Here is a 21,794-nt window from a genome sequence, read left to right as displayed (position 1 = left end):
AAACATATTTTGAAGTTCAGAAATGATCTCAAAAGTCGTCTCCTTTTCAAAGAATGTCTTTTGAAGGTCCGGAGATATAGTGGACAACATGATGCATTTGACATCCCGATTGGCACTTTGACATCGGTTAAGGGCAACCTGGGTGACCTCCTCATTGGGAGTGTCGGGCATTTCCTTATCAAGGACGTATTCCTTTTGCTCTTGCATGAGAACAATACGGAAATTCCTTTGCCAATCAAGAAAATTTGGCCCACTAAACTTCTCCTTGTCGAGAATTGAGCGTAATGAAAACTGGTTGTTTGAGTTACTTGCAGACATGTTTCTACAATTAAAAGAATTTGAAATGAAAAACCATTCATAAACCAATAAGTTTGAAATTTAAAGCATTCATGCAATCTTTTTGAGCATTTTATCCATGCATTAACATTAGTCCCTTTTAGGCGAGATTAAAATGATTCCAAGATCCCAAAAATCAAAAAGTGATTAAGCATGCTTTGGCTTGTCTTTACACTTAATATTTTAGGGTAAGTAATCCAATTTCTAATATCTCCAAGCTACTCTTAGTTCGATAAAACGTTGCATCTAATGCTTCCTTGACATTTTATCTCCATTGCCACGACATTTAAGGGCTCCTTACCGATATCGTTGAGCTTAACCAAGACAACTTGTATACCTAGTATACCTTATGTTCCTAAGGAAGTAGTGATGCCTCGCTTTGGCGTAGCCCATCACATACGCGCATTAGTTCGGTAAGTGTTGTTTTTGGAATGGCATATTTTAGCTCAATATTTTAGGGACCTAGGGTTTCTATGTTGGTTGATTTAAGTGAACTCAATTAATCATCGCAACATTTGAAATCTTAAACATGCACCTAACATATCATTCACATATATATAAGAATAATTATATATAGAAAACACAAAATAAGATGCATTTGGCAACTAGCATGACCCCTTGAAATCTTCAAATCTTCAAGAGCCTTCATCTTGGCTCGTCTTCATAGAAACGCCGTCTTGAGACATCTTCGCCAAAATGAAATTACTAGCTACTACGACTAGGATTAATCTAAATATTAAGGTACAAAAATACGCAATGGTACACAGACCGTATTTAGATTTACAAAAATACATAACGGATCGTAGTCCGTATTTACTATCCTAATCGGGCCCCACTAGTTGCCATTTTCACGAAACCTGTGAAACAATATATCTTCCATTCATCCATTCACTATATGTGAATGGCCCATGCATTTTACAACGAAAAACAAGTAACAATGCATAACGCACGCGAACTAGTAACTAACTTAGGTGGTTAATCCAATTAACGCACCTAATTAAAACTAGTCAAAGTTGTTTAACAATTTATGTGATTAAGACGCAATTATTTCATGCAATTAACGAAGCTCCCACTAAATTCCGCATCCAACTTAATTAATCTAATTAATTAAGCCGGTTGACCCAAATTTTGTCACAATTAAAATTTTGCAAGAGCCGGAAAAACCGAGGACTAGCCTCGTTACGATTTAACTAATTAAATAATTAAAACGGAAAAATTTTGCAAAAGCGATAGCCCAAGTTTAAGCAAAAAATGGCCCACCTCTAAAACTCGTGGGCTGCGCACCATGGCTGTTATGCAGCCCTTGGTGTTGCGCCTGATTATGCTAGGTGCTAGAATGCTCGCCCAGCGTAGCATGCCACGCTAGCTAGCACCAGCAGCATGCTAGCATGCTCGCTGGCGCTGGTAGCGAGTGGCTAGCTGGTTGGGGCTTACTGCCTTGCTGCCCAGCAGCATGTCCAAGCATCCTCCAGCAGCCTTGGCCACGCATCCAGCATCAGCGCGCAACAAGCCTCGCCACACAGCAGCAGCACCTCAAGGCATAACACCCTTGTGCGCACCTAAGGCGGCCACATGTGGGCTGCGTGGGCAGCTCGGCTAGCCTTGGTGGCGCTTGGGTGTTGTTGCCTCGATTTGCGTGCCTTTTCTCACGATTTTAATCCCGTTGTACGTGTGACATAAAATCAACTCTAAATTTATTTTAGAATCAATTTAGGACAAAATAGAAATAAAACAAGTCCAACTTAATTAAATTCAATTTTAATGGTGCACAAGCCTAAATCATCAAAAATTACCTTTGAAACAATTTAGGTCTTTCTTGATGCTTTAAAATTGAAGGGCTACACCCATAATTAATTTAACCAAAATGCAAATTAATAATGAGTTTTGACAAAATAGGGAGTTGGAAAAATAAACCCTTTCATCCAATGAAAAATTTCCCAACAATAACTTGTGTAAAATAGAAAAATTACATCTTCCAATATGAAGATCAATCAAAACTCAATCACAAATTTTGAACTTTGAGGACTTTGATGAACACAAAAATGATTAAATCTAAAAATTAGTTCAACATGGAATTTAGCAATCAAAGTTCCAACCAAATAAACAATTGAAGATTGGATCTTTCAAATTTTAGAGGCTTCAAAATTGCAAGTTCACCATAAACATTCACAATTAAAGCAATTTATTTGCAATAATGTGAAAAATTCAAGTTTATGTGAAAAGTGAACACACCAAATTAAGCGCCAATTATGACTTCATAAACATGCTTAATGAGGTTTATAATTGCAGTAGATTAGGGATGCAACCATACATTTAATCTACCTTCAACATGCAATAATTAATCAAGGTTAAAAGATTTAAAAAATTTCGTCAAAAACGAAAAAAAACCCTCGAAAAACATATTTCTGAGTGGATTTTGGCTTCTGAACAGTCCTTATAAGGCCAGAAACGATTTAGAACATCGATTCCACCCTATTTTTGAGTCAAAATCTAGGTTCGTCAGCCAAAATTAAAACAATACGAGACTAAAATTAATTAAAACAACTTCTAATCCAATTAGAAAGCACAACCAGAAATTTAAATCCATTTTAAATCACCTTAATTTATTATTAGTCACAATAATTAAAGTGAGCACGGCTCCGATACCGTTGTTGGGTTTCGTAGAGTCCGACTCTACGCGGAAGGGAAACCTACCCAAGACCCGCACACTAATTAAAGCGACTAAGCATGCAATCACTAATTAACAACAATTAAGAGAGAGAAAGAAAATACATTCTTACCCTTGGCGCGTGCTTTGCTCGAATCCCGAGCTCTTACTTGAACCCCGCAAATGTGAAGGTCTCCGACGGCTTGTACCCACGAACCCGACCCGAACGATCCAAGTCCTAAAGGTTAGTCGAGACCCGACCAATAAAAACTAGAGTTTTACGAACTTAAGGTTTTCTCACTTTTCTAAGGAGATGCCTTTTTAGTTCCACTCAAGTGTTCTTCCCAAATCCTAAAACCTTGGTATTTATAGGGAAATGAACCTTGAATTCCCACTCTCTATCAATGTGGGAGATTTGCAATTTTCGCATTTTATTTTAATTAAAACAAAAATAAAATTGCAATTCAATCAATAAGTTACAAGTGGCACAAGGAGGATGAGAGATTAGGTGAGGACCATTTCCAAGGGGGAGGACCATAGCCGTGCTCCCCAAGGCAAAGCCCGCACCCCTTGGTCCCCACTAGCAAACCGCCTCTCCCACCCAAGTGGCTAGCTGACAGCCTGCCTTGGCTGCTAAGGCTGCCAGCTGGCGCTTAGCACCAAGGCTGAGCAGCCTGGCCAGCCAGCTAGCACCCCACACACACAGCCAGCCCGCATGCGCAGCCAGCCAAAGCATGCATGCTGCTAGCGAGCCACACATGTTGGGCGATGCTGCTATGCGAGGCATTGTGAGCAGCTTGCTGGGCGCTGCTATGCAAAGCACACGCACCACACGCATAGCCTATCACGCTGCTGGCTGGTGCATGGTACTTGCGATGTGTGAGGCACAGGGCTGGGCTGCTGCCATGAGATGCCCAACACGCATGTTGTGCAGCGATGCCTGACCCAGCTTGGCTAGCAAGCATGCATAGCATAGCACACTGCTAGCGTATGCCATGCTTGCGGCTAGAGATGGCTGGGTCTGGTGCGTGCCACTGCCTAGCATCATGCATAGTATAGCACGCCTAGCATGCTGGTATGCGATGGTGCGTGGCTGCGATGGCTAGGCACCTAGCATGCTAGCAAGCACGCAAGGCTGCGATGCTTGGGAGCAGTGCTAGGCTTTGCTTTGCGAAGAGCGATGGCTTGCTAGCACACATTGTCCTAGCACGCCTAGCATGCTAGGCTTGCGGCTAGCATTGCGAGGGGTCTTGCCTAGCCTGGCACTCACATGGCTAGGCTAATGCGAGGCTACAGTTAGGCTTGTACTTGTAACTTGATTGATTTCACAAGGCATGACCGGTTGTAGAGTCGACCAGATTGTAGATCTTTGGAAGTGGATAGTTATCCTTCGGACATGCCTTGTTTAGATATGTGTAATCAACACACATCCGTCAGGTACCATTCGGCTTCTTAACGAGGACAACGTTTGCTACCCAATCCGGGTAGAAGCATTACCGAATGAACCCGGCATCCATCAGCTTCTTGACCTCGGCGGCAGCCGCCTGAGATCTTTCCTCGCCGTGATTTCTCTTCTTTTGCCTAACTGGCTTCTTTTTTGGATCCACGGCAAGTTTGTGGACAGCAAGATCCGGGCTTACGCTTGACATCTCTTCTACTTCAAAAGCAAAAATGTCTTTAAATTCTTACAGCAGTTGGTGCAAATCTACACCCAACCTGGAAAAAGCAACCGTCCCCACCTTGACAATTCGTTCCGGACGGCTGTCGTCAAGAACAATGTCAATATTTTCACCAGCCGGCTGGGGATGGAGATCATCTGACCGTTCCCCGATCAGTGATTGCTATTGCTTCTCTTTTTAATAGCCACCAAGTGGTCCGCCTTTCTCTTTTTGTCGGCTGCTTTGGGAGCAGGCGCGGCTTCCTTGAAGTCATCAAGGTCAATAGGTTCCTCGCCTTGGCCGGCTGCGACCACAGTAGGCTTGATGTCTGAGAGGTAGCACTCCCTTGCCGTCTTCTGATCCCCATTCAGGGAACCCAGTGACCCATCATCCTCTCAAATTTGATCAGCATGAGGGATGGAATGATGACTGCCTTGGACTTGTTGAGGGTTCAACGACCCAAAGTTAGACTGTAGGCGGTCAATTCCTCAACCACCAAGAACCTGACGACCATGTGTTGTCCCTTCCCCTTTTCTCCTAGCCGGATGGGAAGGTCAATCCTCCCCACCGGATGCACTACTCCTCCACCAAAACCAACTAAGGGGTGAGAGACTTTGTGCATGCTGCTAGTCTTGTACTTGAGTTTCGCTAAGCACCGATAGTCGATAAGGTCAAACGAGCTCCCGGTATCAATGAGGATCCGACCCACTCATTGGTTGGCAACCTTACACTTGATGACTATGGGGTCATCATGAAAAGAATAGTGTCCTTCTAACAAGTGTATTATTCTGATAGAGGGTTCAGAATTATCAGGAAGCTAATTCTTCAGTGTAATCAAGTGATCGGAATGCCTGGGTGGAGGCCGCTTCCAATCTATAATATTAGTGAATAATTAATATTACAACTTTGTCTAGACTGAACCCTTCGGGTCGAACCCAAATGAACTGCCGATCCGAACCGACGAATCAATTCGAAGGATTTGATGAGTCACTAGAGTATTACGAACATAGACGTCGGATATCGAGCCTAGGGCGTCGAGACCGAGCGTCGCAAAATCAACAAGCAACAAGTTCGAGCGTAGCCGTAGCAACACAATGGCCTAGCCATGTGGACGCTAAGCTAGCTCGAGCTAGCATGCACTTTGCATGGCTAGGCGCAAGCCTAGGCGCACCATGTGTGTGCTAGGCGCACCATGTATGTGCTAGGCGCACCATGCGTGCTAGGTGCACAAGGAAGCACCATCGCTAGCACTAGGTGCTTGAGTGTGTGTGTGCCTCGCATGGTAGCCCCACCGCAGCATGCGTGCTTGCGTGCCTAGGTGCTATCGCAAGCACTCGCACAACCTATGCATAGCACATCACTATCACATGGTTAGGCCTGTTCGTGTGTGTGTGTGCGTGTAGGCCATCGCAGCAGCAGCACGCTGTGCTTGCTTGCTTGCTTGCGTGCGTGCCTTTGCATGGCAGCAACAAGCAGCAAGCAGCGAGCAGCATGCTAGAAGCCTCGCACAACAGCACCATGCCAGGCATCGCCCAGCGCCCAACAGCCAGCAGCATGCGTGGCTCGCTAGCAGCACGCATGTGCTAGCTGTGCTGGCTGGTGCGTGCTTGCCATGCTAGCTGCGCACGGGCTGGCAGTGCTAGCTGGGGAGCAAGGTGGGCTGCCAGCTCACTCCTTTTCTTGAAGCCGGTTTGAGGAGAGTGGGACCAAGGCTTAGAGCCATGCCTTGGGGAGCAAGGCAATGGTCCCCCCCATGGTCATGGTCCTCACCTAACCTCTCCTCTCCTCATGCCACTTGTTGATTTGTAATTGCATTGTTTTATAATTTATTTTGGAATTAAATAAATTAATGAAAACTGCAACTATCCCACATTGATCATGAAATGGGGATACAAGTAGTCATTCCCTATAAATACCCCAAGATTGGGCATTTGGGAAACAACTTGAGTGGAACTAAAAAAGGCATCTCTTATTATTGAGAAAACCTTTAAGTTCGTAAAACTCTAGTTTTATACTTGGTCAAGTCTCGACTAACCCTCGAGGCGAAGATCGTTCGGGTCGGGTCGTGGGTACTAGCCGTTGGAGGCCGTCACGCTTGTGAGGCTTAATAGCTTCGAAGTAAGAGCTCGGTTTGCGAGCGAAGCACGCTTCAAGGGTATTACTTCTTTATCCCTTTTTCTTAATAATTGTTTAATTATGTTTATGCATGCTTTATTGCTTTAATTATTGGGGCGGGTCTTGGGCGGGTTTCTCTTCCGCGTAGCGTTGGACGCTATGAAACCCAACACATCATGAGGTCGCCTGACCTTGCCCCGGTCCTTCTCAGAGATGATGACCTCAGGGAAGGTGTCTTTCGACGCCTTGACCTCATCCACTGAGTTGACCTCTAGCTTTCTGATGTTGTCTTTAGTGCCCCAGATGGAAGGACCCCTTCCCGCGAAATTGCCTGCTATAGTAAAGATTTTTTCTTCATCAGTGTCAGAGCTTATAGCAAGGTTGTCAGGCTTCTTGGACGGCTGTCCACTGTTTATTTTGGGGTTACCCTTGCACTTCAGAATATAGGCCTTCAAAGCCCCCACACCAGCTAAACGGTCCAGTAATCGCCTGAGGCTATAGCAGCCATTGGTGTCATGGCCTATATCCTCATGGAAATGACAGTACTTGCTCTTGTCCCGGATTTTGATGGGAATTTTCATTGCAGCCGGTTTCTCAATGGTTAACCGGTTTTTAATCTCCATGAGGATGGAGGAGCAGTCCTTGTTGAACTCATACTTGGGGACGTACGGCTTCAACTCTTTCTTTTTCTTCTGGGACGGCTGACTAGAATTGTCCTCCACCCAGACTTCTTTTCTTTTGTTGCTCACTTCTGTTTTGGCCGGCTGAGCTAACCGGCTCTCTTTTTTGTCGGACTTTTTAGGGTTCGACGGCTGCTTGATGGCACAAAGCTCCGTCGCCTATATATAGGCTTCGGCTTTCATCAGAGCTTCTTGGAGGGTAGCCACCGTCTTTCTGACTAAGTCAAATTTGTAAGTCGACCTATCTTTCAGACCCTTGAAGAAGTCTGTGTAGGCTACTTTGTCAAACAACCCCTGTATCTAAATTCTCATCAGATTGAACCACCTGACATAGGACCTTAGCCCTATTCTATCTCCCAGCTGAATAGCCCCCAAATCAAGACTTGTCTTTTTGGTTGGGATGTTCATAGAGAAGTTGGACGCGAACAAGTATGCAAGCGTCTTGAAGTTGTTGATGCAACCGGCTGGCCGATTGCCAAACCATCGTTGGGCTATGCCCTTCAACGTCGTTGGGAAGCATCGACAACAGGCGGCATCATCTAACCCCTATAAGTACATGAGGTTGGTATAAGCCATTAGGTGGTCTTCCGGGTTGGTGGTACCGTCATAGGTACCAACCAACATATTCTTAACCTTGGCCGGATGAGCCGCCTCGGTTATCTCCCTGGAGAACGCCAACGACTATTCCCCAAGGTTTAGCAGCCGGAGCTGCCAGTCCATGGGCTGGACATTTTGTGCCGCCTGACCCCCAAAAAGGGCCGGCTGCATGTAGGATTGTAGGGTGATCCATACGACATGTATGGCTGTTTGGGCACATACGGAGCCGGCTGGATAATATGATGGCCAGTGCGTGCGGACATGCCGCGTGACTGACTCTCTCGTTTTGTTTCCGAATACCTCATTGAAGTGTTCCGGAAACTATTTGGGTAAGTCGACGTGGAAGCCGACTCAGACAATTGTTGACTTCTCTTCTACCTGATTAACATCCAGGCATCCGAGTAAGTCTTTTTTGATCCATTCAACTGGATCTACCAGATGGCCTTCCTTTTCCCTGCTTCAGGGAAACGGAATTTTGATTGATATCGAGCATGGGCCTATCCATCCCCTTTAGCTTAGGGTGAGGAGTAGGCACTCGATCCTTCACTTGCTTCTTCCTAGAGGGAGAAGACTTCTTGGCCGACTGACCCTTGTTAGTGCCAGTAGACTTGTTTATAAGGTCCTTGATTTCCCCTTTGAAACTCGTCATGAATTTCATGAGTTTGTCTCTTGTAATGGGGGCAGCAACCTCTACCGCCTAGGGTGTCCCAACCGGCTTTACGGTTGGGTTGCTTGGACCAGCTTTGTCTTCGTCCCGTTCCCTTGTTTCCTTGGAACGGGTGCGTCTTGTTCTAAATGACCTGTCTGTGGCCACATAGGTGTCGACTTCAAGGTCGTCACTACTATCTTGGTCCGTGTGGACCTCAGCTTCGGCCATAGGCCGTTTGCCTTCAGTAGGCTATACAGACTCTAATGCCATCTCAGAAGTACTCTCCCCACAGATGGCGCCAAATGTTTCGGGGTTTTGGAGTCCCTCGGGAGAGTTATAATTCCAAGAATGTGCGTTGACCGTCTGTACCTGCAAAACCACGGAAAACTCCGGTTGGGTGGAGTTCCGCCTCCGACGATCAAGTTAGAACGTATCCGGATGTATAAAAGTGCGGAATGTAAAGGTTTTTCTCTCGGATTCCGAGATAATTCTACAATTAATAGTGCTCGAGTTTTGTGTGTATATGAATGAATGTGCAATCAATGAGGATTTTCCTCTATTTATAGTGTAAGAGGATCAGTTCCCCTTTCATGGATTGGAGTGTCACGTGTCACCAGAGGATTGGTTCTCTTAGGACCCCTCTGAGTCTGACACGTGTCAGCACACGATTGGTCTACGTGGACAGGGTAGTTTTACCCTAAACAATAGTTACTCTAATTTTTTTTTTTGAAAACTTTACTCTAAGTTATTAACAACAATATAATTGAGCCCACAAAAAAATTTCAAAAACACATATACCCATAAAGCATTTAAATTAAGCTTAAACACATTTAAACAAAGCTATTGATGAATCAAATGAAAGTCAAATGCATTTAACAAATCTAATTGACGAATCAAATAAAAGTCAAATGCATTTAACAAAACATATTGAATCAACTCACAAAACAAATTCAAAACGCATATAACCAAAAACATATATACTTAGATCAATTAATATAAATAAAATATAGCAAAAATAATTTATTAGATAGTACTCCCTCCGTCCCATAATACTTGACACAGTTACCATTTTCGTCCGTCCCGCAATACTTGATACATTACTAAGAGTATACTCAATGGATGACCAAAAAATCTTGGTCACGAACTATTATATAATTTCTCTCTCTTTCCACTCATCCATGACCAAGTCACATGACCAACAATGACCAAAGACTCCCAATGGTTGCCCAAAATAACTTTGCCCAAAGACTCATGATAGTAAATCACAATTTCTCTCTTTTTCCCATTTTCTTCCTATAGTATTTTGCCACCTGTCAACTATTATACTCATGACCAAAGCTTTGTCTTGGTCCAATGACCAGGTCATCACCATCTCTCCTCCATTATTTTCTTTCTTCCAATTTTTTAATACCAAAAGTTCTTTATCTCTTCTCATGACCAGGTCATTGGTCATCCAATGGCCTCCCTCTAAATATGGAATGGGACTACTAATAAAAAAAATATTTTCCTATACTCTCTTTGGGACCACAAACCCCAAAACCCAATTAAATCCTGCATTTTCTCTCTCCTCACTACCCCCACATTTTGTTTTCTTACAATATTAAAATACAAAAGAGAATCTTTTATATAATAAACAAATGTTTTAAATGGACCCATTTGTAGTTTTCTTAAACTACGTGTCCACCCCAACGTCCCAAGTATTATGGGACGGAGGGAGTACTCCATAGTATACAATTCAACAGTAACAATGTACAAGTCAATATAATCCCTAAAACCTTAATAGAGCAAATTTTGGCACAAAAATCGATGATTATTTTAAAAATATGGAACTTAACGGGATTTTTTTTTTTGATAAATAGGGTTATATGGTAGTGAAATCTAATTTCATTTTTATCTTTTTTAGATAGTATTTTTTTTTAACATAAAAATTAAAATGGTTATTAATTTAAAAAGTGGTTATTTTTGAGTGGTAAAATTACAAATAAACATTCTTTGTATTTTAAAGAGGTTCCAAAATATGTTAACAAAAAAAATCTGAAATACTAAAACTCTTATCCACTTCGTCTCTCTTGCCACATTTGGCCAGTGAACATTCTGGTCTCCATTTCTAGCAATTGAGCTTCCGGCGACGACGCTAAAGCATTAAAAATACAGTTGCAGCGATAATCGAAGTGATTAAAGATGGAATCCTGCGCAAGAAGTGCGTTACAATTGTCATCTTTGTATGCTTCTTCATGCTGTTCTTCTCCATTCAATCACAACCAATTCAGCTACGTTTGGATTAGTACTCGTCGTCGAATTGATCATGAAAGAGGAAGAGCAAGAAAAAATGGGGAATTGCCCCAGTTTCAGGTTAGAGCGTCGGCGTCGGCACAAGGCGGACTTCTGAACTTGGGAAACATGTTGTTCAACCTTAAGGGTGGCGATCCTGCTGAATCCACCAGACAGCAGTACGCCGCCACCGTCTCGCTTATCAATCAGTTAGAACCCCAGATTTCCAGTTTATCAGATTCTCAGCTTAAAGACCGCACCTCTGCTCTTCGGCAGCGTGCTCTTTCCGGCGAATCTCTTGATTCTCTTCTTCCTGTAAATTTATGCAACTTTATTCCTCGTTTATTTACAGTACTTTCTTATTCAATCTGTGATGAGAATCGATCCCTAGATCACCGGGAACTGGCCGGGAGGGAAGCTTTAACCACTCGAGCTAAGCCTCACTAGTTCAATCTTGCTTGTTTAATTACTCCTTTTTCTCTGTTTATATAGGAAGCTTTTGCTGTTGTTAGGGAGGCTTCCAAGAGGGTTTTAGGCCTTCGTCCGTTTGATGTCCAACTTATTGGTATTATGACCAACACGTGCTAGGATTATCGTTTTATTTTTAGAGGTGCTTGAATTTACGATACAATAATGTGGAAAAAATCGATATGCAGGAGGCATGGTGCTGCATAAAGGAGAAATAGCAGAAATGCGAACTGGAGAAGGGAAGACATTAGTTGCCATATTACCAGCCTATCTCAATGCTTTGATGGGTAAAGGGGTTCATGTTGTTACTGTTAATGATTATTTAGCTCGCCGTGATTGTGAATGGGTTGGTCAAGTTGCTCGATTTCTTGGTCTCAAGGTTGGCCTTGTTCAGCGTATGTGCTACTCCCTTTGTGTCAAATTGATTTATTGTTCGTATCTATTTATATATGCTTAATGTATGTTTAGGGCCTTTGAATTTTTTAGTCGGAGTTTGTAATGTGACTGATGAAGTTTGTCCGCTTTGACATCAGTTGGGGTTCATTAGTTCATTGCAAAATGCGAATAGACAATCCAACTTACAACAGTCTGTGTCTGTCATAAGCCTAATGAGCTATGTGTCCTGATTAATTTGCTCTTTTTCTTGTTACAATTTGCATGTTTCGCCCAAATATCTGCATGTTATTAACTTATTCAGCAATTATTTCACAATTGATGAATTTTTTGTGTATTTGTTACAGAGAACATGACAAGTGAAGTGAGGAGGGAAAATTACTTATGTGACATCACCTATGTCACTAATAGTGAGCTTGGATTTGATTTTTTGAGAGACAATCTTGCCACGGAAAGTAGCTTCTACGATTAACAATTTAACAAGTTATTGCCTTCATTTTGGCCATTTCATACTTGCAAAACAACTCTCTCGTAGGTATGATCTTGCTGAATGCCTAAATGTACTCTTGGATGCTGCAGAGTGTTGATGAGCTCGTACTGAGGGGTTTCAATTTCTGCGTAATTGATGAGGTTGATTCTATACTTATTGATGAGGCAAGAACTCCTTTGATCATATCTGGACCTGCTGAGAAGCCTAGTGAGCGGTACTACAAAGCTGCCAAAATAGCTTCTGCCTTCGAACGAGACATACACTATACGGTAGGAAATTAGACACAGTGGCGCTATTTATTGCTCTGTCTTCTGTTTACTGGAGAAAATTGCAATCTTCAAGAAATACAGGGGATAGTGTTTATAATGTAGGATACTTTTAACTGTTATGCTAGTCATTGTGCTTGATTTATTTTTTTCATGGCAACATTTAAGGTTGATGAGAAGCAAAAAACAGTTCTACTCATGGAACAAGGGTATCAAGATGCTGAAGAGATTCTAGATGTAAAGGATTTATACGATCCTCGAGAGCAATGGGCACTATACATTCTGAATGCAATCAAGGCGAAAGAGCTCTTTTTAAAAGACGTGAACTACATAATTCGTGGCAAGGAGATCCTTATAGTGGATGAGTTTACTGGTCGTGTAATGCAGGTTAGCTTAACATTTTGATTTTGGAGTAATTGACTTTGCAAATTGATTTATGGTTCGGTTTATCCATATTCTTTCTTTTGCCCCCTCCCCCAAGGGCCCTAATCACAGTTGCTTCTGAAATGATATTTTAGGAGTTGGTTCGGGGGGGGGGGGGAGGACAATAATGATATAATACATGGATAATTGGTTGTCGGTTGTGCTTGGCTGGTTTGCCTTGATGTTTAGCAAAAGTACATGCAAAATGACCTCAAAGGACATTAAAATATACTTGGGGAAATTCTATGTGGTGGCCTTGTACTTTTGCAAAATGATCTTGATGTTACCTTTTGCTGATAGTTGAAGTAGCTTCAGTATTTAATATATTTATGATTTTTTGTTAGGGGAGGCGTTGGAGTGATGGGCTTCACCAGGCTGTTGAAGCAAAAGAAGGCCTTCCTATACAAAATGAAACAATAACATTGGCTTCAATTAGCTACCAGAACTTTTTTCTTCAGGTCCCTGCTTCTCATTCTTGAGCTTTTCATTATTGCTGCATGATGTTCAAGTCTAAGATATCTTACTGTGATCTTTTCCCCTGTGCAGTTCCCCAAACTCTGTGGGATGACCGGCACAGCAGCTACTGAGAGTTCAGAATTTGAGAGTATATACAAGCTTAAAGTTACAATTGTTCCCACAAACAAACCCATGCTACGAAAGGTCTCTTCAATCTCCTCTTCCTTCATTTTTTTTTTTTTTTTTTTTTTTTGTTATACATTTACAGTGATGTCTGAGAGAGGAGAGCAGCAACAAGTCAACAACAAGAAAACTTTAACTCCAAAATGATTTGGAGTCGGCTAACACAATTGTCCACAATAATAAAACAAAGAAGTGAGAGTGATAAAATGAAAGTGGATGACAAAACTAGAAACACATAGTGAAAAAACTAGGTTGGTGTAAAGTGAAAACCCAAACGAGGATATAACACTATCTGAGAGTTTTATTAAAGAGGAGTAAGGGGAGTTAAAAGAGAGGAAGAACAAGCGAGTATGAACTTAGAAAAAGTTGGAAAAAACGGATAATAAATAGAGTTTGGAAAATACAATGAGTTTAGGTAAAAGAAAAAAGAAAAGTATATAAATTTAGATTTTCTCCATCCATTCCACCCTTTCCAACACCATATTTCCTCAACCACCCACCAAGCTTTCTTTGGTCTGCCACCCCTACCCATCACGACTCCTTAACTTTGTCACTCTTCAAGCCTCTTTACAGGAGCGTCACTCAATCTCCGTCTTAGATTGCGAAACCACCTCAGGCGATCTCCTTCGTCTTGTTCTCCATAGATTTAACCCCTACTTTCTTCCTAATTATCTCATTCCTTAACCAATCCTTTCTTGTATGAGAGAGGAGAGCAATGGGCAAAAAATTGTAAAGTGTGACTTTATTGGCTTTATTTTATTAGCCTGTTTGTACAAATTACATGCTACTTTTCTAGCATATGAAGTTCATGACATCTAGTTGATAATCTTGATGTTCTAACTGAACACTATATACTTTGTAATATTCTCTTCATTTGACTATATAAACCTCCAAATGGTGATAAAAAAATGTAGCATTACATATGCTAAAATATCATGTTTGGGTTTAGTACAACTAAGTTCAACTTTAACACCCTTTAGTCTTATGCTCTCACTGAAGCCCAAGAAGATGAATTGCTTCTTCTTTACTAAGACCTTGAACTTTGTAAATAGGACCTCATCTTGCCGTGACCTGGTAAATCACAATATGTCTCTCTTTAGTTGTTAAATACTTGAATATCCTAATTCATCCATTCTTAGGGATTCTCGTCTGTAAGGTAGCTCTTTTCAGGGGTTGACTCTATTGTATAGCACTTTGCTTCCTCTAAGGGGAGAGAGATGGATAGTACGATTACATATCTATAATCATAAAATTGTGCCCTGCCTGTCGATTTGCTGGATACTTTTGAGCAGATTTCATCTCCTATACCATGTCATACTAAAATCAGTGGCAGATGGGCCTGACATTAATTTGACAGGTTGTTAAATCTGTTCAGTCCTTGTCAATTCAAAGAAAAAAATTCGCAGTCACTGTGACTGTTAATGTCTCGAAAGTGACAGGTTGCAGATGCTGTGACATGCTTTTCGACCTTGCAATGAATTGACAAATTGAAAAGGTCCACTTTATCATTATAATTTCAAGAGTTTGCAAATCATGTTTTAGCTAGCTTGATTAATTTTTTACAGTGAGAGCATGATAATTTCCATGAGTTGAGGGTTGTTTCCATCACTTTCTACCGTGAGAGCCACCTAGTATTGGAATATTTGCTGCATCTCAGAAAATTTAAAACAATCACCCAAAAACACTAAAAGGTTTGTCCTCTATTTTTTTGGACTAGGGTAATGTCGTAGCTAACTTCCTGACATTGGCTAAGGAAAAACTTAAGTTGCAAGTAATTATTGGTGCAAAGTACTACACTAATTAGTTTGTTCAGGATTCTTTTATTATTATTTTTTGTTATGAAGTTTGCTCAACTTTCTCGAGAGCAAGCAACACCATGTGGGTAACAGATTTTCGTTTGATTCTGCAATATAAAGCCTTTTTTCGAAATAGTTGAACTTCAAAGTTTAAATTATTGCATAAGAAGAGACATTCTAGGAGTCCATTCTAGGAGTCCTAGTTTCATAACTTTCATCAGTAATAAGATCAGAGTCATCAAGATGAACATAGGTCTTTCTCTCCAACAAATTCTTCTTGTGCTAACTAATTTGAAATTTTGTTTTTGTAGGATGAATCCGATGTTGTTTTTAGAGCAACTGCAGGCAAATGGCGGGCAGTTGTAGTGGAAATTTCAAGAATGCATAAGACGGGCCGGCCTGTGCTTGTAGGAACAACAAGTGTTGAGCAGAGTGAGTCACTGTCTGAGCAATTACAACAATCTGGAATCCCTCACGAGGTAAGGTAAATCAAAATGGATGAAATTAAGAATATTTTTACTATTGTAATGACCTTGTAATAAAAAAAAAACAACTGATAGATAGATGGTGACATTAATTGATTGTTGTTTTATGTGGAGGTTCTGAATGCTAAACCTGAGAATGTTGAAAGAGAGGCGGAGATTGTGGCCCAAAGTGGTCGCGTAGGAGCTGTTACTATTGCTACAAATATGGCTGGTCGTGGAACAGACATCATTCTTGGGGGTAATGCTGAATTTATGGCAAGGCTGAAAATTCGTGAGATGCTTATGCCAAGGTACTGCTGTGAAGTCTCTCAAATTGTTCAACCTTCAAGCAGTGTCTGTAATTGATGGTGTCATACTATGAAGAAGGTTTCTAAGATGTAACTACCATGCTGTGATTAAATATATTGCCTATCCGGGGTCAAAGCCATAGACTTTAAATTTTAACTTTGCAACAATCTACTTCCTCAGGATTTATTTTAGTTCTACCACTGACTTTTTATAGTTTCATGTTTTCCAATACACAACTTTGACCATTAGTATATTAACTACCTACTAGTATTAGTAAAAGTTATAAAAAGTTCAAAATTCGCTCCATTAACATTTAAGTTCATCCTGTTGAGATAAGATCACTTGGTTTGTAATACTTTGCACTTATCATTTTTGTATTATTGTTAGCCATTCTTCCATTAATATTTTGCACCTTCAGGGTAGTTAGGCCAGGTGATGGAGGATTTGTTTCCATGAAGAACCCACCTCCTATGAAAACATGGAAGGTGTGCTCTTAATTTCGTAATACTATTGATGTTGGTAGAGTTCATTATATCTTGCTTCTATAACCCATGGTATGGACTTGTCTTTTCATTTAGGTTAAAGAAACTTTGTTTCCATGCAAACTATCACAAAAATATGCCAAATTGGTTGACGAAGCAGTACAGTTGGCTGTCAAAACTTGGGGGCGGAAATCATTAAGTGAGCTTGAAGCAGAGGAGCGTCTCTCTTATTCATGTGAAAAGGTAAGGAGTTTGAAATTGTTGATGTATACTTTAACACCCCCCCCCCCCCCTTCCCTCTTCAGTCGTTATCCTGTGCACCCGTTACGCCCCTGGTTAATTTTCATTTCATTATACCTGCATGTTTCATCATATATAGGTCTGATCAAGTGGGCCTAGTTGATGTATTTTGAGTGGGTTAAGTAAGAGCATTTGTGTCATTTCACCAAAAAAATTTTAAAAAGCGAAGAAACAGTGCATCTATTGTGAAACATCCAAAAAAGGAATACAGTGCATATAACGGCCGAAAAAGGTAAGAGCTGTAAGAGTGTAAGACAGTCATTGTTTATACTGCTGAAAAATATGGGGGGGAGGGAAGTTTGGGATGGATATGCAGGCCATGTGGCAGTTTATTCTAGTCAATCCTATATATGAAGTATATATATAATCAATAATTGGGTTTGCAAAAGATCAATCTCATGCAAATACCAAATGAGATGCTACAAGCTGTTGCGATTGTGGCATTGAGCCTCTCCTGATGGGATCCAACAATTCTGTTTAAGTTTCCAGATTAGCCAAGCGGCTGAAGGATGCAGTCACAAGGGTATATTATAACAAAGATGGGATCATCCCCTCATAAGCCTCCTGGCAAAATATATTTCTCATCTGCTTTAGAGATATATGGGACATTTCAAAGAAACATGATACACCTATATATCCAACACCTCCCATTGAGTTACAGTTAATAAAAGCAAATTCTATGCAATGAAGCTATCCACTGGACCTCTACTAGGTTACAGAACTCTGTATCTGTAACCGCTTGTTGTCATATTAAATGTTCACTCGATAACACCTCGAGCTCCAAGTTGAAGAGAGCTAGGAAAGTGATTAGGGTATTGGTTGGATAACTTGTTAAAATCCCTGAAAGTGTTCCTCCCAATAAATGGGAAGAAGATGAAATGATCAACTTTAAAGCACTAAACTACTCCATGCTAGACAAAGTGATTCATCCAGGAAATTCAATGATCGATGAAGTTGACATGCTTAGAATATTATTGTACTTGATTATGATTGTGGGTAAATGTCAGGGTCCTGCTCAGGATGAAGTCATTGCAAAGCTCCGGCATGCGTTTTTGGAAATCGCAGAAGAGTATAAGACTTATACGAATGAAGAGAAAAACAAGGTATGCAATCTTTGTTTGAACTACAAGCCATTGATGTATATTGCATTTCCTTATGTAATTTTCTGTGACAGGTGGTATTAGCTGGTGGTCTTCATGTCATTGGAACTGAACGCCATGAATCACGTCGTATTGACAATCAGGTGACATCAAAATCAATTTATGAGAAAATTCTATCTTTATTTTTCTTTGCTTGGTTTTCTATGCTGCAAAAAAGTGGAATGTTAGCTGAATCAATTGTCTTTACGTCATTAGTTACGTGGTAGAAGTGGCAGGCAGGGGGATCCAGGAAGTTCCCGCTTTTTCCTTAGCCTTGAAGATAACATCTTTCGAATATTTGGTGGTGACCGCATTCAAGTATCTCCTGTCTTGTGTCCCTGCTTTTTCTTTGAAAACTCTTTATCATGTATGGAGTATCTAACACTCTTCATTGTTACCACTAGGGTCTAATGAGAGCTTTCAGAGTTGAAGACTTGCCCATTGAGTCTAAGATGCTGACTAGAGCACTAGATGAAGCTCAAAGGAAAGTGGAAAATTATTTTTTTGATATAAGGAAGCAGTTATTTGAGTATGATGAAGTCTTGAACAGCCAAAGAGACCGAGTTTATGCGGAGAGAAGGCGAGCCCTGGAGTCAGACAATCTTGAATCTCTTCTTATTGAGTACGCTGAATTAACGATGGATGATATACTAGAGGTGATCTCTGTTGAATTTTGTACAGAATGAATGATTTCTCCATCTCCTTTCCTTTTTTTTTTTTTTTTTCTCTTCTAATGTTTGATTGCCCTCTGTTTATGTACAGGCAAATATTGGTTCTGAGTCCCCGAAGGAAAGTTGGGATCTTGAAAAGCTCATCGCTAAAATTCAACAGTGAGATAAACTATGTTGACTTCATTTTTGCAATTGATCTGTGTAACAATAATGCAAAAATGTGTGTGTGTGTGTGTGTGTGTGTGTGGCTGTGTGTGTGTGTGTGTGTGACTGTGTGTGTGTGTGAGTGACTGTGTGTGTGTCACTGGCTTTCAGCTTCACAGATGTGCTTCCAATCACCACAGATGTGTCCCTTTGATTGTTTTTTTGTTTCACAATTCAGGCAGTACAGCTAACCCGAATATGAAAACATCAAAATTGCGGATCGTTGCCTAGACAGTTTAGATTGACTTTTCATAAATTAGCATCACACTTGATCTTTCAAGGAATGATTGCGCATGTTAACAAAAGTTTCTGATATGATAGTTGCAATCCTCAGTGATTTGTCATATCTACATATTGACAAATTAAAATTTGGATTAGTTTCTTAGGGCTACCTATGGTGTGTTACTTTTCAATTTTTGCTGCTTCTATTTATTGCTTCTTTAGCAAGAAAAGCAGCTGGTTGTACCAAGCTCTGTGACAATCTTGGCATCTGTAAGTGGTTTTTATCTATTTGATTTTTACTTGTTTTTCTAGGTATTGCTATCTGCTGAATGACTTAACCCCACAGTTGCTCTCAAACAACTGTTCAACTTATGAAGATTTGCAAGATTACCTTCGTCGTTGTGGTAGTGAGGCATATTTGCAGAAAAAGGTTGCTTTCTTGCCACTAAAATATTCCCTACTCTTTTCCCTTTGTGTAATCGTTATGCACCCATTAGAGTACTCTTAGTATGTTGGTTTCTTCCCCATGTTCTCTCTCTCTGTATCGATTGATTTTCTGTTCACTTTGTCCTTCCTGTTGGCTGTTATAAATATTTGCTAAACATTTCATCATGTGTGCATTTGGTCAGGAAATTTATTCATTCCCATCTACCTCTCTCCAAACAAAAATAGGGATTACTGGGATATGCACTTATGTCTTGGATTCTTGATAATGTCATGATGGGCTTCTCTGATGGCCAGAAAACACCCTTCCAATTAGTCTAGAGGGAGGTGTGATTTTGCAGCATTAGTTTGTTTGACTTTTGGCTGAGTCCATAAAAGCATTCTATGGGGAGTGTTGAAGGCCTTCAGTTGAAGAATGGTCAATTTCATGACTTCAGATTTATAAAACTACCATGATCAATTTAACCATGATGCCTCACCTTGTTTCATAGTTTCCGTCTATTTTTCCATGGAAACTGTGTGTCTTGATGGCTTTGGCTGCATGGCTCTTCTGACCGTTTGACGGGGCTTGTACAATGCTTCCATTGAGCTAAATAGAAAGATTAGGGTGGAAATTTTTGTTGTTCCGGAATATTTTTCAGTCACCTTTTATACCTGTAGAGGAATGTGGATACAACATTGTAATATGAATCTTTCAGCATTTCCACGTATCTTTTGTACAGATGTAGTCATGTAGATAATGTTTCAATTTGCTTCAGGACATGGTGGAGAAACAGGCACCAGGCCTGATGAAGGAAGCAGAGCGATTTCTTATCTTGAGCAACATTGATCGCCTTTGGAAGGAACATTTGCAGGCTATCAAATTTGTTCAGCAAGCTGTAGGCCTGCGTGGATATGCACAAAGAGATCCACTCATAGAATACAAACTTGAGGGCTACAACCTTTTTCTAGAAATGATGGCGCAGATCAGAAGAAATGTTATCTACTCTGTATACCAGGTCCTTATCTGAACTGATGTTTGGTCACACTGTGTGCTTACAGAATGTTATGTGATCACATTGTGTTTCTTCTTGAGTTTTTCTCTACCTGTTTTTTTTCTCTATTTTTTAAGAGGGGGGAGTTCCTTGTATCACTCTCCATGTTTTATAGAAATGATAATAAGTCTGGTTAGGCATTAATAGATGAAGTGTTCTTTATCATGGATATCTTAAAGATTTTTGCTCATATTTGCAGTTTCAACCTGTCCTGGTGAAGGATCAGGAGCAGCAGCAAAAGGGAAAATTAGATAGCAGTGTGGAGAATAAAAGAATTGGTGATGCAAATCCTAATCCAGTCAGTGCTATGGAATCCTCTTCATCTGCTAGTCCTCGGAATACATAGACGTCTTTGAGAAAGTATCTATGCAACAATTTGGCCCTTGGATTAAATCATTCCCCACAGGTTATAGTTTTCTTTATATTTGATCTCTTGATGTTCTTTGTAAATTAGGGCTACTGGAAATTGTAAAGATATGCTGAATTTCAATTTATTGGGAAACACAACCATCTGATGTGCTGTGATATACTGATATACTACGCAAAGGCTATACAGATTTCACCTTAGTTGTCAGCTTGTCTTATTTTCTCGGTCCACACCTTTCATACTCTGGTTTGAGGTGAAACGAATCAAGCAGAGGGCAGCAATGAAAAGTGTGGTTCTTGAGCGTCCATGCTTTACCGCCAAAGTACACTATCAGCAGCCAAATGCAGAAACAACAGGTGCAGCGTGCAACACGGTCAGGCTGTATTCTGCCGTGTTGTGTACTATTGCAACCATCAAAGGAAAAAAAAAAAAAATCAATACATTTTTTTGGTATCCTTTCTAAAGTTATTTAAAGTGGAGGTTTCTTCCTTGGACAATATACCACCCAGCTGGTGATTAGCTTGTTTTAGAGGAGATACTTGATGCCTTCAGGGCTACTGGAAATCGAAGGGGTTTCTTCCTTGGATAATGTAGCCGTTGGACATTATTACCGCACCGTCAAAGCTAGATGCTTTTGTAATTTGAAAAGATGCTCCATCAAAGCATCTCCAATAATTTTATCTTTTTGGCAACACACACAATGGTGGAGAGCCTAAAAAAGTGTAGTGTT

The 21,794-nt window shown here is 40.8% G+C and overlaps 1 protein-coding gene across 1 annotated transcript; it reads left to right on the top strand.

The window, feature by feature from the left end:
* Positions 1–10,704: 10,704 nt before the first annotated feature.
* Positions 10,705–21,271, top strand: LOC110706136 (protein translocase subunit SecA, chloroplastic-like). Its single transcript, XM_021884042.1, has 20 exons — positions 10,705–11,268; positions 11,446–11,518; positions 11,610–11,816; positions 12,162–12,265; positions 12,394–12,573; positions 12,739–12,957; positions 13,338–13,451; positions 13,540–13,653; positions 15,740–15,907; positions 16,028–16,203; positions 16,620–16,686; positions 16,780–16,926; positions 17,991–18,086; positions 18,158–18,226; positions 18,339–18,440; positions 18,527–18,778; positions 18,885–18,952; positions 19,532–19,649; positions 20,422–20,661; positions 20,897–21,271. Exons 1-20 carry the CDS (start codon positions 10,864–10,866, stop codon positions 21,041–21,043), a joined length of 3,066 nt encoding a protein of 1,021 aa, XP_021739734.1. The 5' UTR covers positions 10,705–10,863; the 3' UTR covers positions 21,044–21,271.
* The last annotated feature ends 523 nt before the right edge of the window (positions 21,272–21,794 follow it).

This window comes from Chenopodium quinoa, unplaced genomic scaffold, assembly GCF_001683475.1.
Source record: "Chenopodium quinoa cultivar QQ74 unplaced genomic scaffold, ASM168347v1, whole genome shotgun sequence".
In the NCBI taxonomy this organism is placed as follows: Eukaryota; Viridiplantae; Streptophyta; class Magnoliopsida; order Caryophyllales; family Amaranthaceae; genus Chenopodium; species Chenopodium quinoa.
This window is presented reverse-complemented; position numbering and strand designations above follow the sequence as displayed.